At 36.4% G+C, this 26207-nt stretch overlaps 2 protein-coding genes across 2 annotated transcripts; both read right to left on the bottom strand.

The window, feature by feature from the left end:
- On the bottom strand, window positions 12043–13783 carry LOC110268005. The gene is made up of 2 exons (XM_021113872.1): window positions 12542–13783; window positions 12043–12338 (listed from the first exon to the last, which is right to left on the bottom strand). Exons 1-2 carry the CDS (start codon window positions 13008–13010, stop codon window positions 12241–12243), a joined length of 567 nt encoding a protein of 188 aa, XP_020969531.1. The 5' UTR covers window positions 13011–13783; the 3' UTR covers window positions 12043–12240.
- On the bottom strand, window positions 13602–14688 carry LOC110268479 (serine/threonine-protein phosphatase 7 long form homolog). Its single transcript, XM_021114670.1, has 3 exons — window positions 14069–14688; window positions 13773–13863; window positions 13602–13682 (listed from the first exon to the last, which is right to left on the bottom strand). Exons 1-3 carry the CDS (start codon window positions 14686–14688, stop codon window positions 13602–13604), a joined length of 792 nt encoding a protein of 263 aa, XP_020970329.1.

The raw sequence follows: 26207 nt of genomic DNA on the forward strand, positions 1-26207 counted from the left end.
AGAATTGACCCTCAACACTAGAATGATTAGAGTGTATACACTTCCGGTGAGGGTTTGATGCTCGATTATTTGTTCCCTGCTTTCACGAGCTTTCTTCTTGCAAGTTTATTCGTACTTCATTTTGTGATTTGAATTAGTGAAATCCAGATCATATTTGTTCTTGAAAGATTTATTTACTCTTAACCAAGTAGGTAAAGGCATTTAGCATGTAGTTGCATTCATATAAATAAGTTGCATTGCATAAGTCCTACCATTTTTTCTTCACTCTTTTGGATCCCTTGAGCTTAGCATGAGGACATGCTAATGTTTAAGTGTGGGAAGATTTGTTGAGCCACTTTTTTATGGTTTATTTTGTACTGAATTGAGTGGATTTTGTCAATTATTCTCACACTTATTCATGTAAATTACATGTTTTTAAGTTTCCTTCCTAATTTTGTTCTATGATTAAAAACATGCTTCCTAAGTCTTAATATCGCTAATTTTTAATCCTCTTTTATTATCATTCGATACCGTGATTGGTGTGTTAAGTATTTTCAGGGTTTATTGACGTTAGGATTTTTACCAGTAAAGAGATTCATAGAAACAGTTGCGTTGTAGATATAGTCTCTAAACCGACAAAAATCCCTTCGTACAAACATTTTGGTTGTCACAAGTAACAACCCCTTTTAAAATTGTTAACCGAGTATTCAAACCTCGGGTCATCTTCTCAAGGAACTGCGAGGAGGTATGTTCTTATTATTGGCTCTAAAGGTTGTAATCGGGGTTTAGAAGATGAGAAGCAAGTAATTTGGATGACAAGTAAAGTAAATGGCAATTAAAATAAATAAATACTGTAAAGCAGACTTTTGGCAAGGTAAGAGAAATTAGAGGTCCAACTTAGTTATCTCTCTCAATTATAATGAAAGTTGAATCTAAATTCCACTTGGTCAACCCTTACCAAAGCAAAGGAGATTCAAGGGACTAATTAAATTGACCTCTGAATCCTATTTATTTCCTAAGAAAAGGTTGGGATTACTTAAGTTCAGCTCAATTAGCAAGATAACGATTATCAGTTATGTTGAGTTTAATAACTGTTGAGTTACTAAATTCTTAACCAGGACCAAAAGGGGAAAAAGTAAAATTGCTGGAATAATAAAAATGTCCTTAGATGGGAAGCAATGGTAACTTAAATCAAAGAGAACAATCATAAACTGAAAATACCTCAATTATTATTAATTCAAATAACAGTCTGCAACATGGAAGAAATTCATAAATTCACTGATCAATTCAAGTGCTGGAATAAATAAAAGTAAAAGGAAGCTAAAACAAAGAAACGTAAAACCTGGATTGAGAGTCACTCTTAAAACAAGAAGAAATCCTAAATCCTAAGAGAGAGAGAAAGAAGATCTCCCTCTCAACTAAATCTAAATCATTGAAAAATAAAATATATGCGAGCTCTCCTTTGAATGGGTGCATTCCCACACTTTATAACCTCTGGTCTATGCTGTCTGTACTTAGATCTGGGCCAAAAAAGGCTTCAGAATTTGCTGGGGGCGTATTCTGTAAATTCTGATACGTGGCCTCTGTCACGCGTCCGCGTGGGTCACGCGGTCGCGTCATTCGGAGCTTTTTCTTGCCACGCGGTCGCGTCATTCATGCGATCGCGTCATGTGCGTTCTGCTTAAGGCGGCGGTCACGTCGGTCATGCGGCCGCGTCGCTGCTGATTCGTGCTTGGCACGCGATCGCTTCGTCCATGCGGTCGCGTGGATACCAGTTTTCTTAAAGCTCCGTTTTACCTTCTCCTTCCTATTTTGTATGTTTCCTTTCCCATCCTTTAAGTCATTCTGCCTTAGAAAATCTGAAACTACTCAACACACTAATCACGGCATCGAATGGAAATAAAGGTAATTAAAATAATTAATTTTTAAAGCTTAGGAAACATGTTTTTCACAATATGACATAATAAGGAAGGGAAAGTAAAACCATGCAATTAATGTGAATAAGTAGGTGAAGGATTGTATAAATCACTCAAATTAAGCACAAAAGAACTCACGAAATATGGGTTTATCATTTATAGGGCAGGAATGGCTTAGATGATGGAAAGAAAGCATGCAAAAGTGGAAGGAACACAAGAAATTAAAGTTTTGAGGAGCTGGTGTCCACGCACACGCATGGCTGACGCGTACGCGTGACTGAGCCAATGTCCAAATGACGCGTACGCGTGGCTGACGCCTACGCGTGGCCAGTGCTGAGTTTAATCGACGCGTACGCGTGACTGACGCGTACGGGTGACAAGCGTCACGTGCCTCAATTACGAGAAAACGCTGGGGGCAATTTCTGGGCTACTTTTGACCCAGTTTTAGGTTCGAAAATGAAGACAAGAGGCTACAGAGTTGGACATTCATTCACTTTTCATTCATCCACATTTTTAGGGTTTAGATGTAGAATTCTAGAGAGAGGCTCTCTCTTCTCTCTAGGCTTTAGAGTTTCTTCTTTCAATTTCTTCTTAGATTTAGATTTAATTCTTACTTTCATTTACATTTCCTTGCAACCTATTGTTCCTGAACCTTTGTCCTTTAATTCTACTTGTTATTTCCTTCACTTTGTTGCATTTATGTTATGCACTGTTGCTACTCTTGATATTTATTAATGCAATTTATATCTTCATGTTATTATTGCTTTATTTAGTTGTTATTGTTCATTTCTTGCAATTGTTAGTCTCAGATTTTATTATTTCTTGTTAGTTTTCTATGTTTTTATTTTGTGCCTTCCAAGTGTTTGATAAAATACTTGGTTGGGTTTTAAATTAGATTTTTATGTTCTTGGCTTTGATTGATGATTTGGAGACTCTTGAATTGTCAAAATCTCTTGTTGATTGGTAATTGAAGATTGCCAGTTAGCTTGAATTTCACTAAATCTAGTCTCTCACTAGTAGTTGACTAGGACTTGTGAACTCAAGTTGATTGCACACACTTGACTTTCCTTCATTGGTTAGAGGTTAACTAAGCGAAGGCAATTTACATTTACCATCACAATTGACAACGATAATGAGAATAGGAATTCCAATTGTCAATCCTTACTAGGACTTTTCTTAGTTATTAGTTTATTTTCTTGTCATTTTACTTTCTTGTTTCTTATTACAAAACCCAAAAATAAACTTTTCCATAGCCAATAATAAAATACACTTCCTTGCAATTCCTTTGAGAGACGATCCGAGGTTTAAATACTTCGGTTAATTTTATTGGGTTTGCTTAAGTGACAAACAATTTAAACGTTGACCGAGGATAATTTGTTGGTTTAGAACTATTCTTGCAATGCGATATTTTTGTGAAATTCTTTACCGACAATTTTCTTCCGTCAAGGATCTCTGTTTCCGTTGAGTGTTCCAGGTATTTAGGTTCCTGGCTGGTCATTATTGATGTTGTTTGTTGGGTTCATCTATTTTAAATGTTGTTCTAGTGTTGTTCAGAGTTCATGAAATTTTTATTGTTAATTTGGTAATGAATAGAATTTTTGTTGAGGTTCTGTTCTTCGACTGTGCGAGTATTAGGTAGCTGAATTTTTGTGAAATTGTTAATGTGAATACTGATTATGATTTTAGTTCATGTTTGTTGGTCGTCATGATTGGGCAATTTGTTCAACTGTTTGTGAGGCGCTGTTGTGTGGCCTGTGTTTGTTAGGTTGTTGTTTTTATTCCCGGCTATTAAGTTGAATAATTAGTTGGATCCGACCTAATGGTTTTCATGTTGTTGACGTGTTCATATGATCAGTTAATGTTGCTGGGTTGCTCTTTGTTGATGTTGTGATTGTTAATATGTGAAATTGATTCGATTTACTTTTTTTTAACAACCTTGGTTTAATGGGAGAATAGTTGAAAATGTTTCAATTTCTTTCTGTCTGGGGTAGTGAGTACTTAATTTGCACACAACTAGGGGGTACTTGGTTTAGGGTATCATTTTAGGCCAATGACTAATTTTACAGTTTGTAAGCAAATGCTGTTCCTCTGGGACCACAACCTGCTAGGTAGTAGATATTCAGTCAATCCATCAATTCCCTTGCTTCCTGACTTCACCGTGTGTTATCCCTGCAGAATGAATACCTGGATTTAGCACCTAAAGATAGTAGAAGGTTTCAGCAAAGTAAAATCTCCCTAACAATTTAAAAAAAGAAAAAATAGATAAAAGTACACCCAGATTTTCACACGGAATACAGATGTACTCCTAAATTTTGTAATGAGTCATTTGTATACACCAAAATATAACTCCGTTGTCAATTCTACCCTTCCGTGGCCTGAGTAATTTTTCCGGCGGTAGTAGAGGCCAGGTAGTACGGTATTGTGTGATGTGACCAATTTGGGGTGACACAGTGGAAAATAGAATTATTACATTATTAAATTTGTTGAAATAAATATAAGAAAAGGGCATTATGGAACCACTGTTCATCCTCTTTCTTCTCCAATTTCTTCGCACCCTAAGAACCCTTACACAGGTGAAAAAAAAAATTCTTCCTTCATTCTCTTCATTTTCCTCTGTACATCTTCTTCCTGTCTGTCATAATAGGGGTTTGTAAACTCTAATGTATCAAAATGTCACACTCTCAACGAAGGAAGAATATACCTTATGCTTGTGCCAGTGGTTGTGGTGGCTCGTCTTCTGCACCAAAAAATAGGAAGAAGAAGAAGCTCGACTACAACAATGGCAGGTGTTTGCATAGACTTGACGCAGTGGTACTTGAGCTTGCTACAGAGTGAAACCCTGGAAGATTGTTTCTTCGTTGTTCGTTGATGTGAATTCTGATTTTGTTTTGGATGACAAATGCTTTGAATCTTATGTGAAATGGTTGAAATTATCGTCGGATTCATGATGTAGAATATTGAATTGAAGTGTGATGATTTCATTTAGACTGATGAAGTTATTTAGGCTGGAAGAGATTGTGGGATTCAGGAGCAGAGTGAAAAAAGTAAATGGAGGTCTGTAGAAGAAAGCAACTGGAAGGTAGAAGAAGAAACGAAGAAGATGTTACAGACAATTGATGGGATTAATCAAGAGTTGAAGAGCATTAGAAAATGGATGCAATATGTATGCTTAGGGATAAGTATATGTATTCTATGGTGTTTTATTAACACATCTCATCAGTAATTGTAATTTCCTCTAAGTAGAAGGCTGTGTTGTCACTTTTATTTCCATCAATATGTGAATACAAATGGTTGTTTCAAGGTTATTAATACAAATGGTTGTTCCAATTTTATTTCTAGTACAATTCCTGTGCAACAAAACAACTGAAGAGCTAATTCATTATGAACAATAAGTAAGCATAACTATCATAATCTGTCATTAAAAACAAACTGAAACACAAGTCATGAAGCCAGAGGCTTAAATAGCAAACTACAATTCAAACTTGCAAAATAGTAAACATGTCTATGCCTATAGACATCAAAACAAAGGTCTATATCAAAACATTAATTGGCTAAATCCAAACCACTAAAGTGCATGTCTAAATTACAATACCATAACCATAAGTAAGCCCTAAATAATAACAACAATTTTCTAAACTCTAATCACAAAGCTGAAGGTCAAAATGAGAACACCAAGTAATTTTTCTTTGGTTTCTAATCTTTTCTTCTAGCATCTCAGTAACCCACACCCTATTTGAAGACTTGTTATTATGTCTTCTAGCACAGACGTCCTGATCCACAAACATCTTCACTTGATAACTCCTCGGTTCGTTTGACCTAGAACAGTAAATGTTTCAGGGACAATTCTCATCCCAACAAATCGCCTTACATTTGGTAGGCTCTACCCTGCTCTCCTCGGCTCGTTTGACCTAGAGCAGTAAATGTTCCAGGGACAATTCTCATCCCAACAAATTGCCTTACATTTGGTAGGCTCAACCCTGATGAACTTTATGCTTCTTCCCATTTGAATATTGTACTTCCTCACGGATCTCTTAAACTCATCCATGGTAGCAAACTCCATCCCAAGCTCCAGATGAACTTGGCCAAATGGTGTTGTTGGATTTTTCTGAGGTCACACCCCTTGTTCACTATCATAATCATCCTCACAATCGGATGATATTGGACTGTGTAAATCTTCATCTTCATACTGATAGTAGTCAGGGTCGGAGTCACTATCGTCATCTGAATCAGACAGGCTCCAAACAAGGAACAAAGATCTTTGGTGCCTCATTCTTTTCTCCTTGCACAAACCTTTGACTAGTCGGTGTTGGCCTCTTATACAATATTTTTCTGTTCTTCTGACTGTTTTTAGATTGTTGGGTGGGCACTTCATTCTGACTTTCTTGCTGGGAACCATTAGGAGGTGGGACTTCTGCTTCACGTTGCTACTGGGTCATGTTTCAGTTGGCGTTTGGGATTTCGGGTTGTGGCATTGGTTGGGTTGTAGGAGCAGGATTGGGAGATGCTAGCTTCTGAGTTTGATTGCAACTTTGGCTGGTTTTATTTTCCTTATTTGCATTCTTAACATCTAACTTCTTTTTAGGGGTAGGTTTTTTGTGGATTGCCATCTTACTTCTTCTTCTTGGGATTTCTTGTGGTGTAGGTTGTTCAACAGTATCAAGAGTTGAGTTTGGCTCATCATCTACAACATCTACCACTTCAACTTTCTTAGGTAAATCAACAACATGATCCCAATAATCATGGCATATTCTCCCATTTTCAATACCAAATTCATACATTCGGACTACACCACTGTCAAGCCTAATTAAATGCAAACCATTGGATATCTCATTCTCGGTCCAGTAAAAATCTTTGAATGGACATACCCCAAATCCTTAAATAACTCCACCATGAAAAATGTATTCAAAGTTTTCACATTCACCCTAGGAATCACAGCAACCTCACCTCCAACATATTTCAGAACTCCATTCAAGTTTCTCTTAAATCTTCCCTTGTGATGATACACAAAAGTTATATGATTTGCCATCTGTTTATCGAAAAACTCTCAATCTAACAATAGAATAACCAAATTGATGCAAGTAGTTTGGGCACAAATTGATGTATTTTCATACCATAACACAAATACATGTGAAGGAAGGAAGCATTATCTTTGATTGCGTTTGATTCTGAACTCTCATCCTTCGCACAAGCCTGCGTGTGGACTTCCACGCTTCTTGCCCTACCACTTTTGCCTTCAAAATGTAACGAAAGCGACGAACTGCAACGAACGTAACTGTGAAGTGCTCAAAAATTCACTATGTTTACTCTCTATTAGGACATATTTTCATTCAATAATGACATATGAAAACAAAGATAATGAAGAGAGTTGTAAGATTTTTTCATTTTTTTTTGTAAAAATTCAATAAATTTAATAATGTAATAATTCTATTTTTTATTGTGTCACTCTAAATTGACCACATCACACAATATCGTGTCACTTAGTCTCCACCACCATCAAAAAAATTATTCGGACCACGAAAGAATAAAATTGATAATAAAATTTTATTTTAATGTGTATAAATGACTCATTAAAAAATTTAAAAATATATTTTATATTCCGTATAAAAATTTAGATATACTTTTATCTATTTTTCTTAAAAAAAAAATAGTATATTAACATGTAAAGGAACATTATTGTGTATGAGTGCGAGCGTGCTGTGCATTTCTTTAAAGGACGGTGGGCCCAGGTGGGTGTCCTTATTAGGAATAGACCCTTCATCTACTGCCCTAAGGACTAGGGTACCCTAGCACTTAGCAACGAGTAATGAGTAATGACGCACACGAGATGGTGATATCGGCCCTCCAATAACACAAACAAAAAGCAACTTAAGCAAGTGGGAATTGGGAAATTAAAGCTTGTGCTTTTCAAATTCCATAAATTATTATTATTATTATTATTATTATTATTATTATACTCACGACTGTGATACGTAGGTATAGGGCTATCCTAAACCCTACTAAAACGCTTATGTCCATTTGTGCATGCAATGTCTCTTGGTCAACCATGTGAGTGAGTTGGTCCAAGTGAGTATTAAGGGTACCTCAATTTGGAAACGGCATTTGAATCATCTAACCCTACTACTACATGGGTAATGATACTAGGAGATATTTATAACTAAATTAGTTATTTAGTCAATAAGATTTATAGGTAGTAGTAGCTAGAGAGTAGTGTACTTGAATTTAATTTTTGTTTTTAATTAAGTGTTGAGAGTTTCTGTTCTAAATACAGAAAATTAAAAAAAAATTAAAATTCAAAATCAATTATCTTTCGCATTGAATGGTTTATAAATAAACAAAAAAAATAATTATCCTATTTAATAGTAAATTTTTGAAACCATATAGATGTCTTATGTATTTTTTAATGATCAAAATGATACTAAAGGTACTTTTCAAGAAATAAATTGATGTGACAAATCCTCTAAGAAGTGAATTCATGACATCTGTATTATTTATTAATTAAATTGATACAAATTAAAAGATTGATCAAATTCTAAACTGATTTGATGTCATATGTATCTTAATTAAGAGATCAAATTACTATTTTAGTTTCAATTACTTCTTAAGGTATTAAACGTAGTTAAATAGGCTCATTTTTTTATATTATAAATCTTTGTGTGATATTCAATGATATTTTAGTGGTATTGTGTTTTATCTTACTATGAATTTGTTTTGATATCTTGAAAGGAACAAAAGGCTGAGTTTTTTAAATATTGTGAAAAGGTGTATTTCTTTTTAATATTTTTCATTAGATGAGTTTAATATTGTTATGGAAGAAAAAGAATTTTTTGTCAGAAGATACAAAACAGTAGAGACGTTTTGTACATGATTTAAATTTTTTAATAAATAAAACCAAAACGGCACTACCGTTTTGTTAGAAATAAATAATTAAAAATATAAGCAGTTGCCGTTTTGTCTAGGAGGCAAACTTTTTTTAATTTAAAAATAGAAAACGGCAATGTCGTTTTATGTTGAAACAAATTTTATTGTTGAGAATGGTCAGTGGTGACATTTAGTACAAGTATGAATAAAAAAATTTAAAATTAGCTATATAATGTATGCTAGTGTTATGCAAGAAACACCTTGAGTAGAGTAGAAAGTGAACAACATAAAGTTATTTGTCTTCAAATTTCTAGAGAGGTTAGAACTCTTTCTTCTTTAACAGTTGAATTTGTTCTTACTTTTTTAGCTACTGAAGTTGTTCTTCATTCTTTAGTAGTTGAAGTTGTTCTACATCCGTTGAGTGAAATAAGTTGTGGGTAAATGTAACAAGTGTATAAAATGGGGAGTTATGTTAGTTTAAGAATATATTTCAATGGTCAGATTTTGTATGATACACATGAGGGTATGAGTTTTTTGTGTGAGAATCCATGTGTTATTATTGTTCCTCTTTCAATAACATATGAAGGACTTAAGAGTGTACTCTGTCAGAGTGTAGGTCAGCAAGTCCTTAAGAGAGTGACCAATATTTTATTTAGGCAGCCTATGTTAGTATTTGGTGGTTTCGTTCAATTTCAAGTAATGCACTTGGCTGATGAAGCTAGTATATAAGGAATGTTTTCGACCTACCATCAAACTAGAGCACGAGCCTCACTTATTGAGTTATATGTTGAGTTCGATGAAATTGAAGATATTGATTTTCTGGAACCCAATATAGACTGGATGGGTTATAATACCGAAAGTGATGAAGAGTTTGAAGGTAATTATGAAGTTGTTGGTCTAACTGAAGATGTAAAAGAAGATGATATATCAGTTGAGGGAGATGTAGCAGATATTGCTAATGCACTAGTGAATCAACATTCATCGGGAGAGTCATCGTTTATGCATACTTTGAATCTTAATGCCATGCATGTTCCAGAATTTTCTGAATATGTAAATAGAGGTAATTTTTTTTATTATTATTATTGTTATTGTTAGGAATATTTGAATTATTATTAATATTGTTACGTTTTCTACTATTGTCGTAGATGGTGAATTCGTCGTTGGAATGGAGTTTAATTCCAGAGAAACTGTGATTGCAGCAGTTAAAGAGTATACCATTTAGAGGGGTGTCGATTATAGGGTGTATGAATCTGAACCGACAACATTTTATGCTAAATGCGCACATTACGGAATAAGTTGTGATTAGCTTATCAGAGTTAGTCTTATAAAAAGACAGTATTGTTGGGTGATAAGGAGGTATAACGGTAGTCACACGTGCATCAGATCTACCATCTCTCAAGATCATGCCAAACTGGACTCTGGTCCAATTGCAGAAGCGATAAAATCATTGGTTGAAGTCGACCCATTTCTGAAGGTGAAATCTGTAATTGCTGAAGTGCAGTCGAAGTTCAACTATACAATAAGTTATCGCAAAGCATGGTTGGCCAAGCAAAAAGTAGTTGAGAAAATATTTGGTGGGTGGGAAGCTTCTTATGAAGCTTTGCCGACATGGTTTGAAGCAATGGTTGCAAAAGAACCATCAGCAGCTATTGAGTACAAAACTGCATATGCTTACCGAGGGGATGAGTTGGTTGAGGATCTCAGGATTTTGATGCGAGTATTTTGGGCTTTCTATCCTTGTATTAAAGCATTCAGAAGCTGCAAGCCGTTGGTACAGGTAGACGGCATACACTTGTATGAAAAATATAAAAGGGGCTCTCTTGGTTGCAGTATCACAAGATGGAAATGGGAATATTGTGCCTCTTGCATTTGGCATAGTCGAGGGTGAGACCGCCGATGCTTGGCACTTTTTTCTTAGCCATCTACGAACGCATGTAGTTAATCGAGATGGTGTTGGTCTTATCTCTGATCAACACAAGTCCATTATCTCAGCTGTAGGTCATAGTGATTGAGCATGGTAATATTCGAGGGCTATTCACATGTTTTGCATCAGGCACATAGCTTCTAACTTCTTGAGAAGGTTCAAAGCGCCAGAAATGCAGAAGCTAATTGTCAACATAGGTAAATAAATTATTTACATTTTATGCAGTTTGTGGCCGACGGTGAAAAGTTAACAACAAACTGATGGTATTATCTGGATTCCGTTGTTCTCTTATGGCAGGCTATTCTAGAACAGTCCGTAAATTCAACATGCGTTACGAGAGATATTGTGAGCGGGGTGTGGCTTACAAGCAGTGGCTCGACAATATTCCTCGGTCACAATATGCCTTGGCATATGATGAGGGACATCGCTGGGGACACATGCCCACTAACCTAGTAGAGTGCATTAACGGAGTTTTGAAAGGAGCACGTAATCTTCCTGTGACAGCCCTTGTCAAGGAAACTTTTATAGACTTAATGCCTTGTTCACAAGGAAGAGGGTCGAGGCCGAGGCTCGTATAAGTGCAGGTCATCTATTCTCCGAGTATGCAACTGAGAAAATCCAGTCTAATCAAACGGCATCAGGAAATATCCAAGTTAATTTATTTGATAGGCAGAACGAAATTTTTGAAGTACAGGAGATGCCCAGCGGTTTAGAGTTTGCAATAAATCTGCGTCTAAGACATTGCGATTGTGGTGAATTTCAGGTCGATCGAATTCTTTGTCGCCATGTATTTGCCTGTTGTGCAAACCAGCGCCTAGATTGGAAGCAGTATGTGCATGAGGTATATACAATGACAGAGATTCGAAAGGTGTACAGAACCCAATTCAGGCCACTAGAAAATCCAACAACATGGCCTGTGTATCAAGGACCACGACTAGTACCAAATCCTTACCTCAGGCAAGTGGCCAAAGGTCGTACTAAAAAAACATGCTTCTTGAATGAAATGGATGTGCGTGATTTACGTGGTCCTAGACGTTGTAGACTTTGTGGTGGTGAGGGTCACAGCCGAAGTAGATGCCCGCATCGTGGAGGAGCTAGTGCTAGTGGTTTGGCTCCGAATGAGTAGTTGTCAACTTGGCTAATTTTTTATTGTCCCCATTTATATTATTTACTCTTGTATTCAGTTGTATCCATTTAAGTCAGTTGCTCTTATTTTTAGTTGTATCAATGTAATTGATTTAATCTCTTTTTTAGTGTTGTCCATTTAACTTGTTTAGGTGATATTCAGTTGAAGTTTGGTTCTTTCAAGTCACATTTCACACAATTTAATAGTTAAACTCTTACATTTTAAAAAAAATTCGGACATAACCTCTTCTAAAAATGGACTTAACCACCCTTTAGGGTTCTTTCAATCTCAACAATTCATCAACCATGTTCACAACAATCTAAACCCTAGTGTGCACTATCATTAAACAATGGTCTCTCTATATATGTATAATAAATATTAGTACAATGGTTCATTTTAGAGAAAGTTTTCTTCATGCTTCGTGCCATTTTGGAACATCATTTCTTCACCCTCTTTTTCATGGTTGACGGAGACCATCTAGAGGCACTTTTACGAGCTGGGTCAATCCTAAGGTCATATCCCTTATCCTGGGCACCTGAATGATAACAAAAAATTAGCCCTGGTCAATACTCATGTATCAATAATATGAATACCAACCTTAATCAAGAAACAATAGGGTGAATAGCAAACCTAAATCAACAGCCAAAAATAATTTAACACAATACTATTACTATATCACTAAATAATGTCTCATAAACATAAATATCAATTCCATTCAATGCATAACAATCAAATTACCTGTACCAGCTTGGTCAACCATTTCATCACTTGTACCGCCCTCATCAACCGCATCAGGAACTAAACCGAGCTGATCGACTTCATGCTCCCCTGCACAAGTCTCCTCAACCGCATTGTCAGTCTCCTCCTCATCCTCTTCGGTCATAAAAATCAGTGTCGGATTCTGCCGACATCCAATACCCCTATGGACACTCCTACCAGAATCAACAGAGCTCCTCGGCATAGAGTACTCAGAAAAGGACCGCGGTGGACAGCTCGCATCCAAAGATAATCGACCAGGACCCTTTTGAGGCACCGGCACCTTTACAGGGTCCTGGGTAGAGAATAAATTATTTACCCATTGAGATGACTCAGGACCCTGAACCCAATCAATAATATGCCTATACTGTTCCTCATCAGGTGTCGATGTCCCTAGTATTTGTGTCAACGAATAGTGCGGTGCCTGGGTCAGTATGTATTCCTCGTGCATCGTAGAGGGCTGTGTGTATGGCTGTATGGTAGGCTGAGTGAAAGGTTGTGCATATTCCTGTGAGTATGGTGGATATGATATAACAGGCTGAGTGAAAGGCTGTGAATATGGTTGTGCGCATGGTGGGTATGCATATGCTTGTGGATGTGGTAGGTACGGATACGGTGGGTATATATATGGCTATGAATATGGTTGTTGATCTTGCCGTGGTAGGTGTTGTTGCTAAGCTGGTTGCTCTTGTTGATGTGATTACTCTTGTTGTGGTTGTTGTTCTTCATTGGCATGCTCGGAGAGACGCAGGTGATGACCAAAATTACGAACATACCAGTCCATGTACTGCTCAAAAGGTTGATAATGGTCGCCATGTGCACTGGTCAATACAGATGCAAGACTGTTTAACCATTGTGAGATCCATTTTTCGTGTTCTACGCCCCAGTTTTTGTTTTTGGGTCCCGTCAGCACTATGTTGTGGGACGCGCCGAGTTTCATTGGTTCAACTGGCGGGTCTTTATGAAAGCCAAATTGTCTTCTGACCCTATCAGTGGGATGCCACTCCACAGTCTCAAAGCATATTAAAGGCACAGTCGCACTCTAGAGCTCTGCACCATCGTTGATCTCAAATGGAATAAGATGCGGCGCAATCCGGTTTGGACTGTATGCATCCCACACAAACTGTAAAAACACATTAAATCTCAAAGTTATAAATGAGCAATCATGAATTTAATATAGCATAACATCAAATCTAAATGACAAAACATATACCCCGTCCGGAGAAAGATCGTCCAACCTTCTCCTGATGTCAGCAGTTGTCCACTTTTTATACTGCTCGATAGCTGATTGATAATCATGCCACCTGGCATATTGCAACAACTCATATTTTTATAAAAATTTGGACATAACCTCCCCTAAAATTGGACTTAACCACCTTTAAGGGTTCCCTCAATTCATAAATCATTTCAACCATCAACCACTCACCATATCAAATTAAATCATAAGTCATTCGTAATATCAGTTACTACAGTAAAAATCACTAAATCCACATCTTAGCTAAATTTTACCTGTGAACAAGTGGAAAGCTAGTATCCATCGGCAGTGATCCTATTGACGACATTCGTAACCATGCCCATACAAGGAGCAATGGCATAGGACCATCAATGTCCTTGCAATCATACCTAGATGCCTGACCTAAGGATCGATACATGTGTGCAAGGCAAGCTGAACCCCAACTAAACTTGTGAATCTGAGAAAAGTCACGAAGCAACGGCAAATACTTCCAGTGCACACTGATTCTAGACTTGTCACTAAATAAGGTTGTTCCAAATAGACACATTATGTGACATTTTACATAAATTTCCCTACTTACTGCGTCAGCCAAATGTTGGCACCGCTTTAGAGTGCGGAACCATGCTAGCTTGACTCCGCTTCCTCTATGGTCGTTCGGACCAGGAGCAATACCAAATTGGGTCATGCACTCATTCTCTAACCCACTTGTGCTGTGGTCAGTTGATCCAGTAACTGGCAAGCCGTGAGTTCGGAGTCCAAAAATCATGGCGACGTTCTCCAACGTAATCGTGTGGAAGATGAAATGTGTGCGTCTCAGGCCGTGTGGAAGATGAAATGTGTGCGTCTCAAGCCGCCACCTTTCAACTAGTGCGTCTATAGTTGGACCGTGAGACATGATCCTTCCAATCTGAGATATATGATAGAATCCGCTCTCTCTGAGTTGTTCTTCCACCCTAGCATCATATGAGTCTATTTGATGTAAGTGTCTAGTGTGCAAATTTTTTGAACCCTGATAACAAAAATAATAACTAACCGTCAATAACCAGAACTAGTCAATATTACTAAACTAATACTCGATTTAGTAACAAATATAATTAATAATTACTAAAAATCCAAATAATTTATAATTACTAATTGAATTATTAATTATTAAGCATAACAGTAAACACAAAAATTACTTACATATATAGGATGTTAAAGATATTTTGATATATGCTCGTCAGCACGTGTGATGTCACATTTTCCCATTTTTGTCTTTAACGCTACACTAAAATAATATAGAAAGAAATTACTTATATTTTTCTTTTTACTTTTTTACTGAAAACAATAATAATAATAATAACTCTTAATCTATTTACTAAAAAACATATCCTAAGAATTACTAATTATCCAATCTAAATATATTTCCATTATTTTTCAATATATATTGCAAAAATGTCTAAAATTACTAAACATACTAAAATTTAATAACAATGATTTTGTTTTCCAATAATTAATTAAAATATTAAATTTTTAGTTCAAAACAATAAGATTAACCCTAACTAACTACTAATAATACGTTTAAAATATTAATCTTTTTCCATCTTTGACTGTTGCCATTTTCTTGTTGCGGGAATGTGGGGTTGCCGTTTTTTTTGTTGTGGGAATGTGGGGTAAGTAAATGGTAACTTCCAGCTTCTTTAAACAAAATGAATAATGGAGACTATGGACTGAAGAAGAAAGAATGAAGGAAGAAGAGAGTTGGCATTTTCATCAACGTGTGGAAAGAGAAAGGAACCTGCCTCGTGTTGATCATGCACAACAAAATGTCGAACGTCAGTGACGTTTTCTACATAACGGCGTTGACGTCTTCCTTGCGGCATTTGACGACTCCCATAGCGACGTTAAACTCTCCTGTTTGGTCATTTTGGTGGGTAACACCACCTTTGGCCCAATATTAAAAAAAAAAGTTCGAAACAAAACGTCATCAACATTTTATAGGTGAGTAATAATTTTTTAATAAAAAAAACAAAACGGCGTTGACGGATTGTATTAAAATTATTTTTTAAATTTTACCATATACAAAATGTCAGCGACGTATTATATGTTTATTATTTTTTTAATTGATACAAAAAAAACATTAGTGACATTTTACTTGAAGGCATAATTTTAAAATATTTTTCAGTTAAAACATCGTTGACGTATTGCAGAAAAAATAAAAACATGAATGACACTTAGGGCTAGCAATTCATATCCTACCCGCGGGTACCCAATCCGGTCCAATCCGTTCGGGTAGGATAGGCTACCCGACTCGCTGTGGGTAGGGTAGGGTATAGTCCGGGTATGCCTGCGGGTAGGGTAGGGTACGGGTTTAGGGTGTACCCTACCCTACCCTACCCGCACCTCATATATAACACATATTTTATAAAAATTAGGTATAAAGTGAAGTAAGTGAGAGTTGAATCCACAACCTCCCTTATGTAATGACTTACAAGAAGTGAACAACCACTAAAACTAGTTAATTAATTTAGTAATTTAGAGTATTAGTTTTTTATTTTTTATGTTATTAATATGTATAAATTTTGAAATGATTGAATTTTATATTTATTTTAAAAAAATTTGATATTTCTGCGAGTAGGGTAGGGTAGGGTAGGGTTTAGAATTTTAGGGTGCGGGTAGGGTTAGGGTTGAGAGATTCTCAACCCGCGGGTAGGGTAGGGTCCAAACCCTACCCTACCCTACCCATTGCCAGCCCTAATGACACTTTGTGAAAATGTAAGTGACTTTTGTATTAGGAGAAATAAAAAATATAAAATTAACTATAAAAAAAATTACTGGATTGTGCTAAAACGTGAAAATGGAGTATAAGAGCTTTGTTCTATATAAAAATAGAGTAATGAGAGCTTTGTTCTACAGAATGTTCTCAATTTGAGAGAGTGAAAAAAGTTTGTGTGTGAATGTGATGAGTGTATAAAATGGAGGGTTATATCAGTTTAACAATACACTACAATGGTTAGATTTTATCTCATACACATGAAGGCGTGAGCTTTTTATGTGAGAATTCATGTGTTATTATTGTTCCTCTTTTAATAATACATGGAAGACTTAAGAGTATACTTTTTCAAAGTGTAGATCATTAAGTGCACAAGAGAGTTATAAATATTTTGTATAGGCAGCCTGTGCTAGTATTTGGTGGTTTCGACCAATTTCAAATAAATGCATGTGACTGATGAAGCTAGCATGTAAAGAATATTTTTTACCTATTATCAAACTAGAGCACATGCTTCATTTATCGAGTTGTATGTTGAGTTCGTGGAAATTGATGATGCTGATTTTTCCAGAATTCAACATAGACTAATTAAGTGGGTTATAATACCGAAAGCAATGAAGAATTTGAAAGTAATTATGATGTTGTTGCACTACTACATACTTGACTTTTACTAACATTTAAAAAATGTTACCAAATCATATTAAAATCAAGGTTGTCAAATTTGCGAGTCTAGGTAAACTCGTGGAGCTGACCTAGACTCGACTCATAGACTCGTACGAGTTTACCTGTTATACATTTTTATAAAAAAATATATATCATGTATAATATATATATTTACTCAAATATAGACATTCAAACTTAATAATTTCAACATCAAAATACATAATAAATTAACATAATACATTAATACTACAATTACAAGTTACAACAACTCAACAAGTACTCTGGATCACACATTTAAATCCTTCACAATTCACAAGTATGTATCTAGTTCAACATAAAATACACAATCAAAGCTTCATAAGACACAACCAAAACACAAAAGAAAACAACAAGGCAACAATTAAATGTTCTAATAAACTCTAAAACTCAAATCCTCCAATATCTTCATCTTCCATGGCATCAACATCATCATCTTCACCATCTTCATCAGAAACATCATTTCTTTCAGGCTCAGGTTCAACACGGTCAACAAAATCATCATCATCATTCACATGTTCATCTTCTTCCTCTATCAAATTTTGTTGTGGATCCCCAATAAACTCATTCTCACCTCCCTCACCCATGTTGAATTCATTACTATTCATACCTGGAATAGCAAATTCATTACTAAAAATCAACAACCCAAATAACAAATTCAGATTCAGATTATCCACTAACTAAATTCATAACTAACACTAGTTTCAGCTACACTTACAACAATAATGTTCAAAGGATGAAAAATTTTCAGCATCAGAAGACTTAATCAGCACTCCAATACTCACCTTATCACACAACATATACATTTTCATTTAAACAAGCACTGATTAAGAGAATAAGGAGGAGAGCACATTGCAAATTACAATTGAAAACTTAGCCAAATTCTGAGACAACCAGTAAACCACAGAAAAAAAACATGAAGCACAGAAGCAGACACATTAACCAGTCAGATATTCAGATACATTAACAAAAAAAAAAACCACTTAACCAGACAACCAGTAAACCACAGAAGCAGGCAAGCAGCATCAATTTACTAACTTATTGAAGCAGCAGCAGTTCAATTTTTTTTCAACATATCAAACGCAGATCAGGGCCTTAATAAAATTGCAAAATTGAATAATTGATACCAAAATTGTTAGCATTTGAATTAGTTTAACAAAATTACCTTGGAGATCGGCAGAATTGAAGCAGATCGGCAGTGAAGAACAACTGAACAAGGGCGACGAACAGGGGAGGGGAGGCAAACACAATCAAGCAGAACACGGAGGAGTGCGACGGCCGACGAGGGCAGAACAGGGGCGGTGAACCTTCACTGCGTGGTGGTGGGCTTTGCAAGACTGCGACTCTGCGTGGTGGTCCTTCACTATGTGGTGGTGACCTAGTGGGCTCTGCGACTCTGCGTGGGGTGAGCGGTGAGGGATGAGGGATGAGGCAAGGCGAGGCGACAAGGCGAGGGATGAGGGATCCGTCTGGCGTCCGGCCTCTACGTGGCGGCACAGACAACGGCGTCGGTAGATGCCACTCAGCGACGTTGGAGAAGAAGAGAGTGAGCAGTGAGGCCGTGAGGGCTTGGTGGAGTCACTGGAGTGTGAGGGTTTCGAATTAGGGTTACACTTATTGGGTTTGAGTTAGCTGTAGCCTGTAGGTTTTTTTTTTTGCCCAAAACGACGACGTTTTTGCGAAAATAGGCAACGAATTCAAACTCGCTGACTCACCAGCAAACTCGCGAGTTTGAACGATTTTATCTGAGTCTAGCCGAGTCAACCCGAGTCTACCTAGAAACGAATTTGTGTCCGAGTCAACTCGATTCCACTACCTAAACTCGTACGAGTTTACAAGTTAACTCGCGAGTTTGATAACCATGATTAAAATGTTACCTATATATATTAGTAACATTTTAACAAATGTTAAATATACCCTATGTTACTAAAGAGTTTACTAACTTTTTTCTAAAGATTTAACAACATTTAGTAAAAATGTTACAATAGATCTTCTATAGTAATATTATGAGAAATATTATAATAGACTTTTCTTGGTAACACTTAAAGAAATGTTACAATAGATATATTTTGTAACACTTAAAAAAATATTATCATAGATATTTTTTGTAACACTTAAAAAATGTTACAATAGATATTTTATGTAACACTTAAAAAATGTTACTATAGATATTTTTTGTAACATTTAAAAAATGTTACAAAAGATCTTTAGTAACATTTTTTTTAGTTATATTATACTATTTTTTATTTTATATTATACACAATATAAACATACTAAAATTAATTATTACAACATGAAATATTTCATTAAATTCACAAATTCACAAAATAAAATTTTTATAGCCTCTTTCATTAATGAATAATCATAACAAGTTTGCTTCGTGATGCAAATAAAATGAGAAAAGAAAAAAAATATTTATAGCACTTAAACTCTATGAACATTCCATATAAAAAATCAGTGTTTTGTTGTGAATTAGATCAAACATACACTGAATGATGAGGGAAAAATGAATGTGGTACATTTTCAACTTCAGCTAGCATAACTGAGGATGTTCCCAGTAGAAGGATAGGCATGTCAGATGGCAATTCGTTTAGAAAAGTCAGGAGAATAGCTCTGAGTTGTTCATGAGCCTGCAGGATTACGAAACCAATCAAACTCAGGTAGCATTGAAGCAGCCCCACAACATAAGTGAACACATTCATACAAAATATAAATTTTGGGGAGGGAGATCATTTCCATTTAACATACAAATAATTAAAATACGCATTTACAGTTTCTCACCAAACATCAAATTGTGGTAAATAGAGAATTGATGGTGTGGTTCTTCTAGCTTTGACAAATATGTATACCAATGCCTCCTCTGGTGTCTTAGCACTAGGATCTGACAGCAGAGATGGAAGTCCTAATGAATGTTCTTGTTAAGATATAGACAAGAAAAGCATTCACTTATTAAGATATAGAGAATAACAAACCAACCATACAAAGCAAATATATATTCTCTTCACTACAAATAAATCACAGGAAGAAAAAAGTAATCATCATAAATAGATAGCAGAGCTGGAAGAACAGTTTCTCCCTTATCAGAGGAAAGTTACACACCTTGCTAATATTGCTCAAATTTGAAGAACTCTTCAACAGAACACACTCAAGTTATGAAGGAAAACAAAGAAGCGAGAATTAGAAGAAACATTGAAAAATGGTAACCAAGATATGAAGGGAAAAATTGAACTTATATTATCAAATTCAATTAATATATGAGTGTATACTTCTAGAACTTAGAACTATCAAAGATTCACCATCTTTCTAGTTTACTGGAAATGCTAATTGTTACTTCTTGGATTTCTTTGGTGCTCTACACAGAAGATATACATTTGACTTTTTAATTAAAAAAACACCATACACAAATTACAACTATGACATAATCATAAGCTGTAATACTCACTCGGCAGGCTGGGGTGTTGTAGCAGGTGGAGCACTAGGTGCTGTTGCCACTTTCTCTCTAAGACCCTAAACATTTCAAACACATAAGTGTGAAAATTTTATTTATACAAAATGAATTTCTTGTTCTTTATTATTATAAACAAGTCTAAAACATTGAAATGCACACTATGATCATATTAAAATAATGCTACTCTTCTTCTGCAAGAATTTTTTGGAAAAAAATTAAAAATAAATCGAAACAAGCATGAAACGAAAAAGTAGCAAATCATCACCTTAATTCTTACGAGATGTACAAGAATACAACTAAAATTGCACCTACCACTTCCAGCAACACAATAGCGGATTTCCTCGTCAGTGTGAAGATGCTCTTCAAAGAAGCTTTTGATCTTCTCGTCATAGTTTGGCAATTTCTTTAGGCAGACCTCACAGACATCTTGCAGAAAATGTGCCTCAAGTCCATCCGTAAAAGAGGCATAAACGTACAGCAAGAATTTCAAGATGCACATTAATCGGGTTTATGCATTGATTCATAGAACAATATGAAGTGACTCAATTTAAGTGTTGGATCATTCTACTCATCAATACCTACAAATTCAACTATGCTATGTGATGAGCGGATATTTTATATGCTTTTTGGGGTTAATTTCATATAGTTTTTAGTATGTTTTAGTTAGTTTTTAGTTGATTTTCATTAGTTTCTAGGCAAAATTCATATTTCTGGACTTTACTATGAGTTTGTGTGTTTTTCTATAATTTCAGGTATTTTCTGGCTGAAATTGAGGGAGCTGAGCAAAAATCTGATTCGGCTGAAAAAGGACTGCTGATGCCGTTGGATTCTGACCTCTCTGCACTCAGAATGGAATTTCTGGAGCTACAGGAGTCCAAATGGCGCGCTTCCAATTGCATTGGAAAGTAGACATCTAGGGCTTTCCAGCAATATATAATAGTCCATACTTTGCTCAAGGATAGATGACGTAAACTGGCATTCAACGCCAGTTCCATGTTACAGGCTGGCGTCCAGCGCCAGAAACAAGTTACAAGTTGGAGTTCAACGCCAGAAACAAGTTACAAGTTGGAGTTCAACGCCAGAAACAGGTTACAACCTGGCGTTGAACGCCCAAGACAGCCCATGCACGAGAGAAGCTTAAGTCTCAGCCCCAGCACACACCAAGTGGGCCCCAGAAGTGGATTTCTGCACCATCTATCATAGTTTACTCATTTTCTGTAAACCTAGGTTACTAGTTTAGTATAAAAACAACTTTTAGAGATTTATTTTGGATCTCATGTCATTTTAGATCTAAACTTTGTACCTTTTGACGGCATGAGTCTCTAAACTCCATTGTTGGGGGTGAGGAGCTCTGCTGTGTCTCGATGAACTAATGCAAGTGTTTCTGTTTTCCATTCAACCATGCATGTTCCTATCTAAGATATCCATTCGCACTTCAATGTGAATGTGATGAACGTGACAATCATTATCATTCCTCCACGAACACGTGCCTGAAAACCACTTACGTTCCACTGTAGAATGAATATCTCTTAGATCTCTTAATCGGAATCTTCGTGGTATAAGCTAGATTGATGGCAGCATTCAAGAGAATCCGGAAAGTCTAAACCTTGTCTGTGGTATTCCGAGTAGGATTCAGGGATTGAATGACTGTGACGAGCTTCAAACTCACGAGTGCTGGGCGTAGTGACAGACGCAAAAGGATAGTAAATCCTATTCCGGTACGATTGAGAACCTGCAGATGATTAGCCGTGCGGTGACAGCGCACCTGGACCCTTTTCACTGGAAGGATGGATGGTAGCCATTGACAACGGTGATCCACCAACACACGGCTTGCCATAGGAGGACATGCGTGCATGAATCAGAAATAGAGGAAAGCAGAATTTCAGAAGACAAAGCATCTCCAAAACTCCAACATATTCTCCATCATTGCATACAAGTATAATTTGTGTTCTGCCCTTTTTTTTCCTTGCAATCAAATTTGATAAGTGAATTATTTTATTATTTTCCTGACTAAGAGTTACAAGATAACCATAGATTGCTTCAAGCTAACAATCTCTGTGGGATCGACCCTTACTCACGTAAGGTATTACTTGGACGACCCAGTGCACTTGCTGGTTAGTTGTGCGAATTTTTGAAGAACTGTGATTTCCAATTTCGTGCACCAAATTTTTGGCGCCGTTGCCGGGGATTGTTTGAGTTTGGACAACTAACGGTTTATTTTGTTGCTTAGATTAGGAAAAATTTTTCTTTTTAGTTTAGAGTCTTTTATTATTTATACCTTGTTAAAACACTTTAAATTTATAGCTCAATTAGCTAGAGCGTGGTGCTTATGTTCTTAGTAATTGGCTATCCTATTTTTAAAATCTTTTTCAAAAATAATTTTTCTTTGAATAAATCTTGTGCCAAACTTTAAGTTTGGTGTTTTCTTGTTGATTTTTCTTTGTTTTTCGAAAATTTTAGTTTGGTTTTCTAAAAATTTTAAGTTTGGTGTTCTTTCTTCATGTTCTTGTGCTCTTGTGAGTCTTCAAAGTGTTCTTGAGTTTTTCTTGTGTCTTGATCTTAAACTTTTTAAGTTTGGTGTTCCTTGGTGTTTTCCCTCCAAAATTTTCGAAAACAAGGAGCATTAGATCTAAAAAAATTTTAAATCTTGTGCTATCTTATTATTTTTCTCTCTCCTCTTTAAATTCAAAAATATCTTCTCTCTCTATTTTAAAGCAAATTTTCAAAATTTACCTTTAAAATTCATATTTTTATTTCAAAATTTAAAACCTTTTTCAAAAATCATTATATCCTTTTCAAAATTTCCTAACCACTCTCTCTCTCCTCAATCTTTTCGAAAATCTTCACCCATTTTTATTTATTTTAATTTATTTTGTTTTCAAAATAAATAAATAATTAAATAAATAAAAATATTTTTCTTCTATTTTACATCATCTCCCTTTCTCCATCATGGACCTAAGCGGAAATGAACAGTCCAAGAGGACTCTGGGGTCATATGCTAACCCCTCTACTGCTTCATATGGGAGCAGTATCTGCATACCCTCCATTGGAGTCAGTAGCTTTGAGTTGAATCCTCAGCTCATTATCATGGTGCAGCAAAGTTGCTAGTATTTCGGTCTTCCACAGGAAGAACCTACAGAGTTTCTGGCATAGTTTTTACAGATTGCTGACACAGTACATGATAAGGAAGTAGGTCAGGATGTCTACAGATTATTACTGTTTCCATTTGCTGTAAAAGACCAAGCTAAGACCTAAGCAGTGACCCTTCCATGAAAGAAGAGGTTAAAACAGTAACTGCTGAACTCAGTCCTATAAAACAAGCTGCTGAATTCAATCAGTAATTGGACTTTCTAACAAAGCAGTTAGCCGAATTCAAGGATAGATTACAAGATACAAGGGTGGCTAATATAAATATGGAAGAACAATTGAAGCAAACAAAGCAGCAGCTGTCAAAACAAATAACAGAAGAATGCCAAGCAGTTCAATTAAGAAGTGGGAAGACATTAAATACCCCACCTCAAGGCAGCAAGAAGCCAAGAAATGAGCAAACCACCCAAAATCCACCTAAGGACAGTAAGAGCCCAGGAAAAAATAATTCTGGCGCTAAAACGCCAGAAATTGGGTGGAAGGCTGGCGCTGAACGCCCAGACCATGCTCAGGACTGGCGTTCAACGCCAGAAACAAGCAAGGATCTGGTGTTGAATGCCCAAAAGAAGCACAGTTCTGGCGTTCAGACGCCAGGAACAGATGAGGAGCTGGTGTCTAACGTCACTCCAGCTTCTAACTCTGGCACTCAATTGCCAGTGAGGGATCAGACACACACAAGTGCTGATGACAACCCATCTAAAAAGGCTTCTTCAACCACTTCTGTAGAAAATAAACCTACAACAACTAAGGTTGAGGAATATAAAGCCAAGATAGCTTATCCTCAAAAACTCCGCCAAGAGGAGCAGGATAAGCAATTTGCTCGCTTTGCAGATTATCTCAGGACTCTTGAAATAAAGATTCCATTTGCAGAGGCACTTGAGCAAATACCTTCTTATGCCAAGTTCATGAAAGAGATCTTGAGTCATAAGAAGGATTGGAGAGAAACTGAAAGAGTTCTCCTCACTGAAGAATGCAGTGCAGTCATTCTGAAAAACTTTCCTGAAAAGCTTAAAGACCCTGGGAGTTTTCTGATACCATGCACATTAGAAGGTAATTGCACCAAGACAGCTTTATGTGATCTTGGGGCAAGCATCAACCTAATACCTGCATCCACTATCAGAAATCTTGGTTTAACTAAAGAAGTTAAACCAACCCGGATATGTCTCTAACTTGCTGATGGCTCCATTAAATACCCATCACGCGTGATTGAAGACATGATTGTCAGAGTTGGGCCATTTGCCTTTCTCACTGACTTTGTAGTGCTGGAAATGGAGGAGCACAAGAGTGCTACTCTCATTCTAGGAAGACCCTTCCTAGCAACTGGACGAACTCTCATTGATGTCCAACAGGGGGAAATAACCCTGAGAGTCAATGAGGATGAGTTTAAGTTGAATGCTGTCAAAGCCATGCAGCATCTAGACACATCAAAAGACTGCATGAAAGTTGATCTTATTGACTCTTTAGTAGAAGAGATCAACATGGCTGAGAGTTTCGAATCAGAGTTGGAAGACATCTTTAAAGATGTTCAGCCTGATTTGGAGGATTCAGAGGAAATGAAAGAGCCTCTGAAATTTCCTCTGGAAGAGGAAAAACCACCTAAACCCGAGCTGAAACCATTACCACCATCCCTGAAATATGCATTTCTGGGAGAAGGTGACACTTTTCCAGTGATCATAAGCTCTGCTTTAAATCCACAGGAAGAGGAAGCACTGATTCAAGTGCTAAGGACACACAAGACAGCTCTTGGGTGGTCCACAAGTGACCTTAAGGGCATAAGCCCAGCTAGATGCATGCACAAAATCTTATTGGAGGATAATGCTAAACTAGTGGTTCAACCACAGAGGTGGCTAAATCCAACCATGAAAGAAGTGGTGCAGAAAGAAGTCACCAAATTACTGGAGTCATGATTATTACTGCTTTTTGGATGGATACTCATGCTATAACCAGATTGCAGTAGATCCCCAGGATTAAGAGAAAACAGTATTCACATGTCCATCTGGAGTGTTTGCTTATAGAAGGATGCCGTTTGGGGTGTGTAATGCGCCTGCAACCTTCCAGAGATGCATGCTCTCTATTTTATCTGATATGGTGGAAAAATTTCTGGAAGTCTTCATGGATGACTTCTCAGTATATGGAGACTCATTCAGCTCCTGTCTTGATCACCTGAAACTAATTCTGAAAAGATGCCAAGAGACCAACCTGGTTTTAAACTGGAAAAATGTCACTTTATGGTGACTGAAGGGATTGTCCTTGGGCATAAAATTTCAAACAAGGGAATAGAGGTGGATTAAGCAAAAATAGAGGTAATTGAAAAATTACCACCACCTGCCAATGTTAAGGCAATCAGAAGCTTTCTGGGGCATGCAGGATT

The sequence above is a fragment of the Arachis ipaensis genome, chromosome B10, assembly GCF_000816755.2.
Source record: "Arachis ipaensis cultivar K30076 chromosome B10, Araip1.1, whole genome shotgun sequence".
NCBI lineage: Eukaryota > Viridiplantae > Streptophyta > Magnoliopsida > Fabales > Fabaceae > Arachis > Arachis ipaensis.

Excerpts from the sequence above, each read along its gene's own strand:
- LOC110268005 (XM_021113872.1), bottom strand. The coding sequence starts at position 13,010 with ATGCACGAGGAATACATACTGACCCAGGCACCGCACTATTCGTTGACA. Across the intron at positions 12,339-12,541 it reads GGTTGACCAAGCTGGTACAG|GTGCCCAGGATAAGGGATAT; the intron begins GTAATTTGATTG and ends GTTATCATTCAG.
- LOC110268479 (XM_021114670.1), bottom strand. The coding sequence starts at position 14,688 with ATGTCTCACGGTCCAACTATAGACGCACTAGTTGAAAGGTGGCGGCTT. Across the intron at positions 13,864-14,068 it reads AGCTTTCCACTTGTTCACAG|GTGGCATGATTATCAATCAG; the intron begins GTAAAATTTAGC and ends GCAATATGCCAG. Across the intron at positions 13,683-13,772 it reads ACGATCTTTCTCCGGACGGG|TTTGTGTGGGATGCATACAG; the intron begins GTATATGTTTTG and ends GTGTTTTTACAG.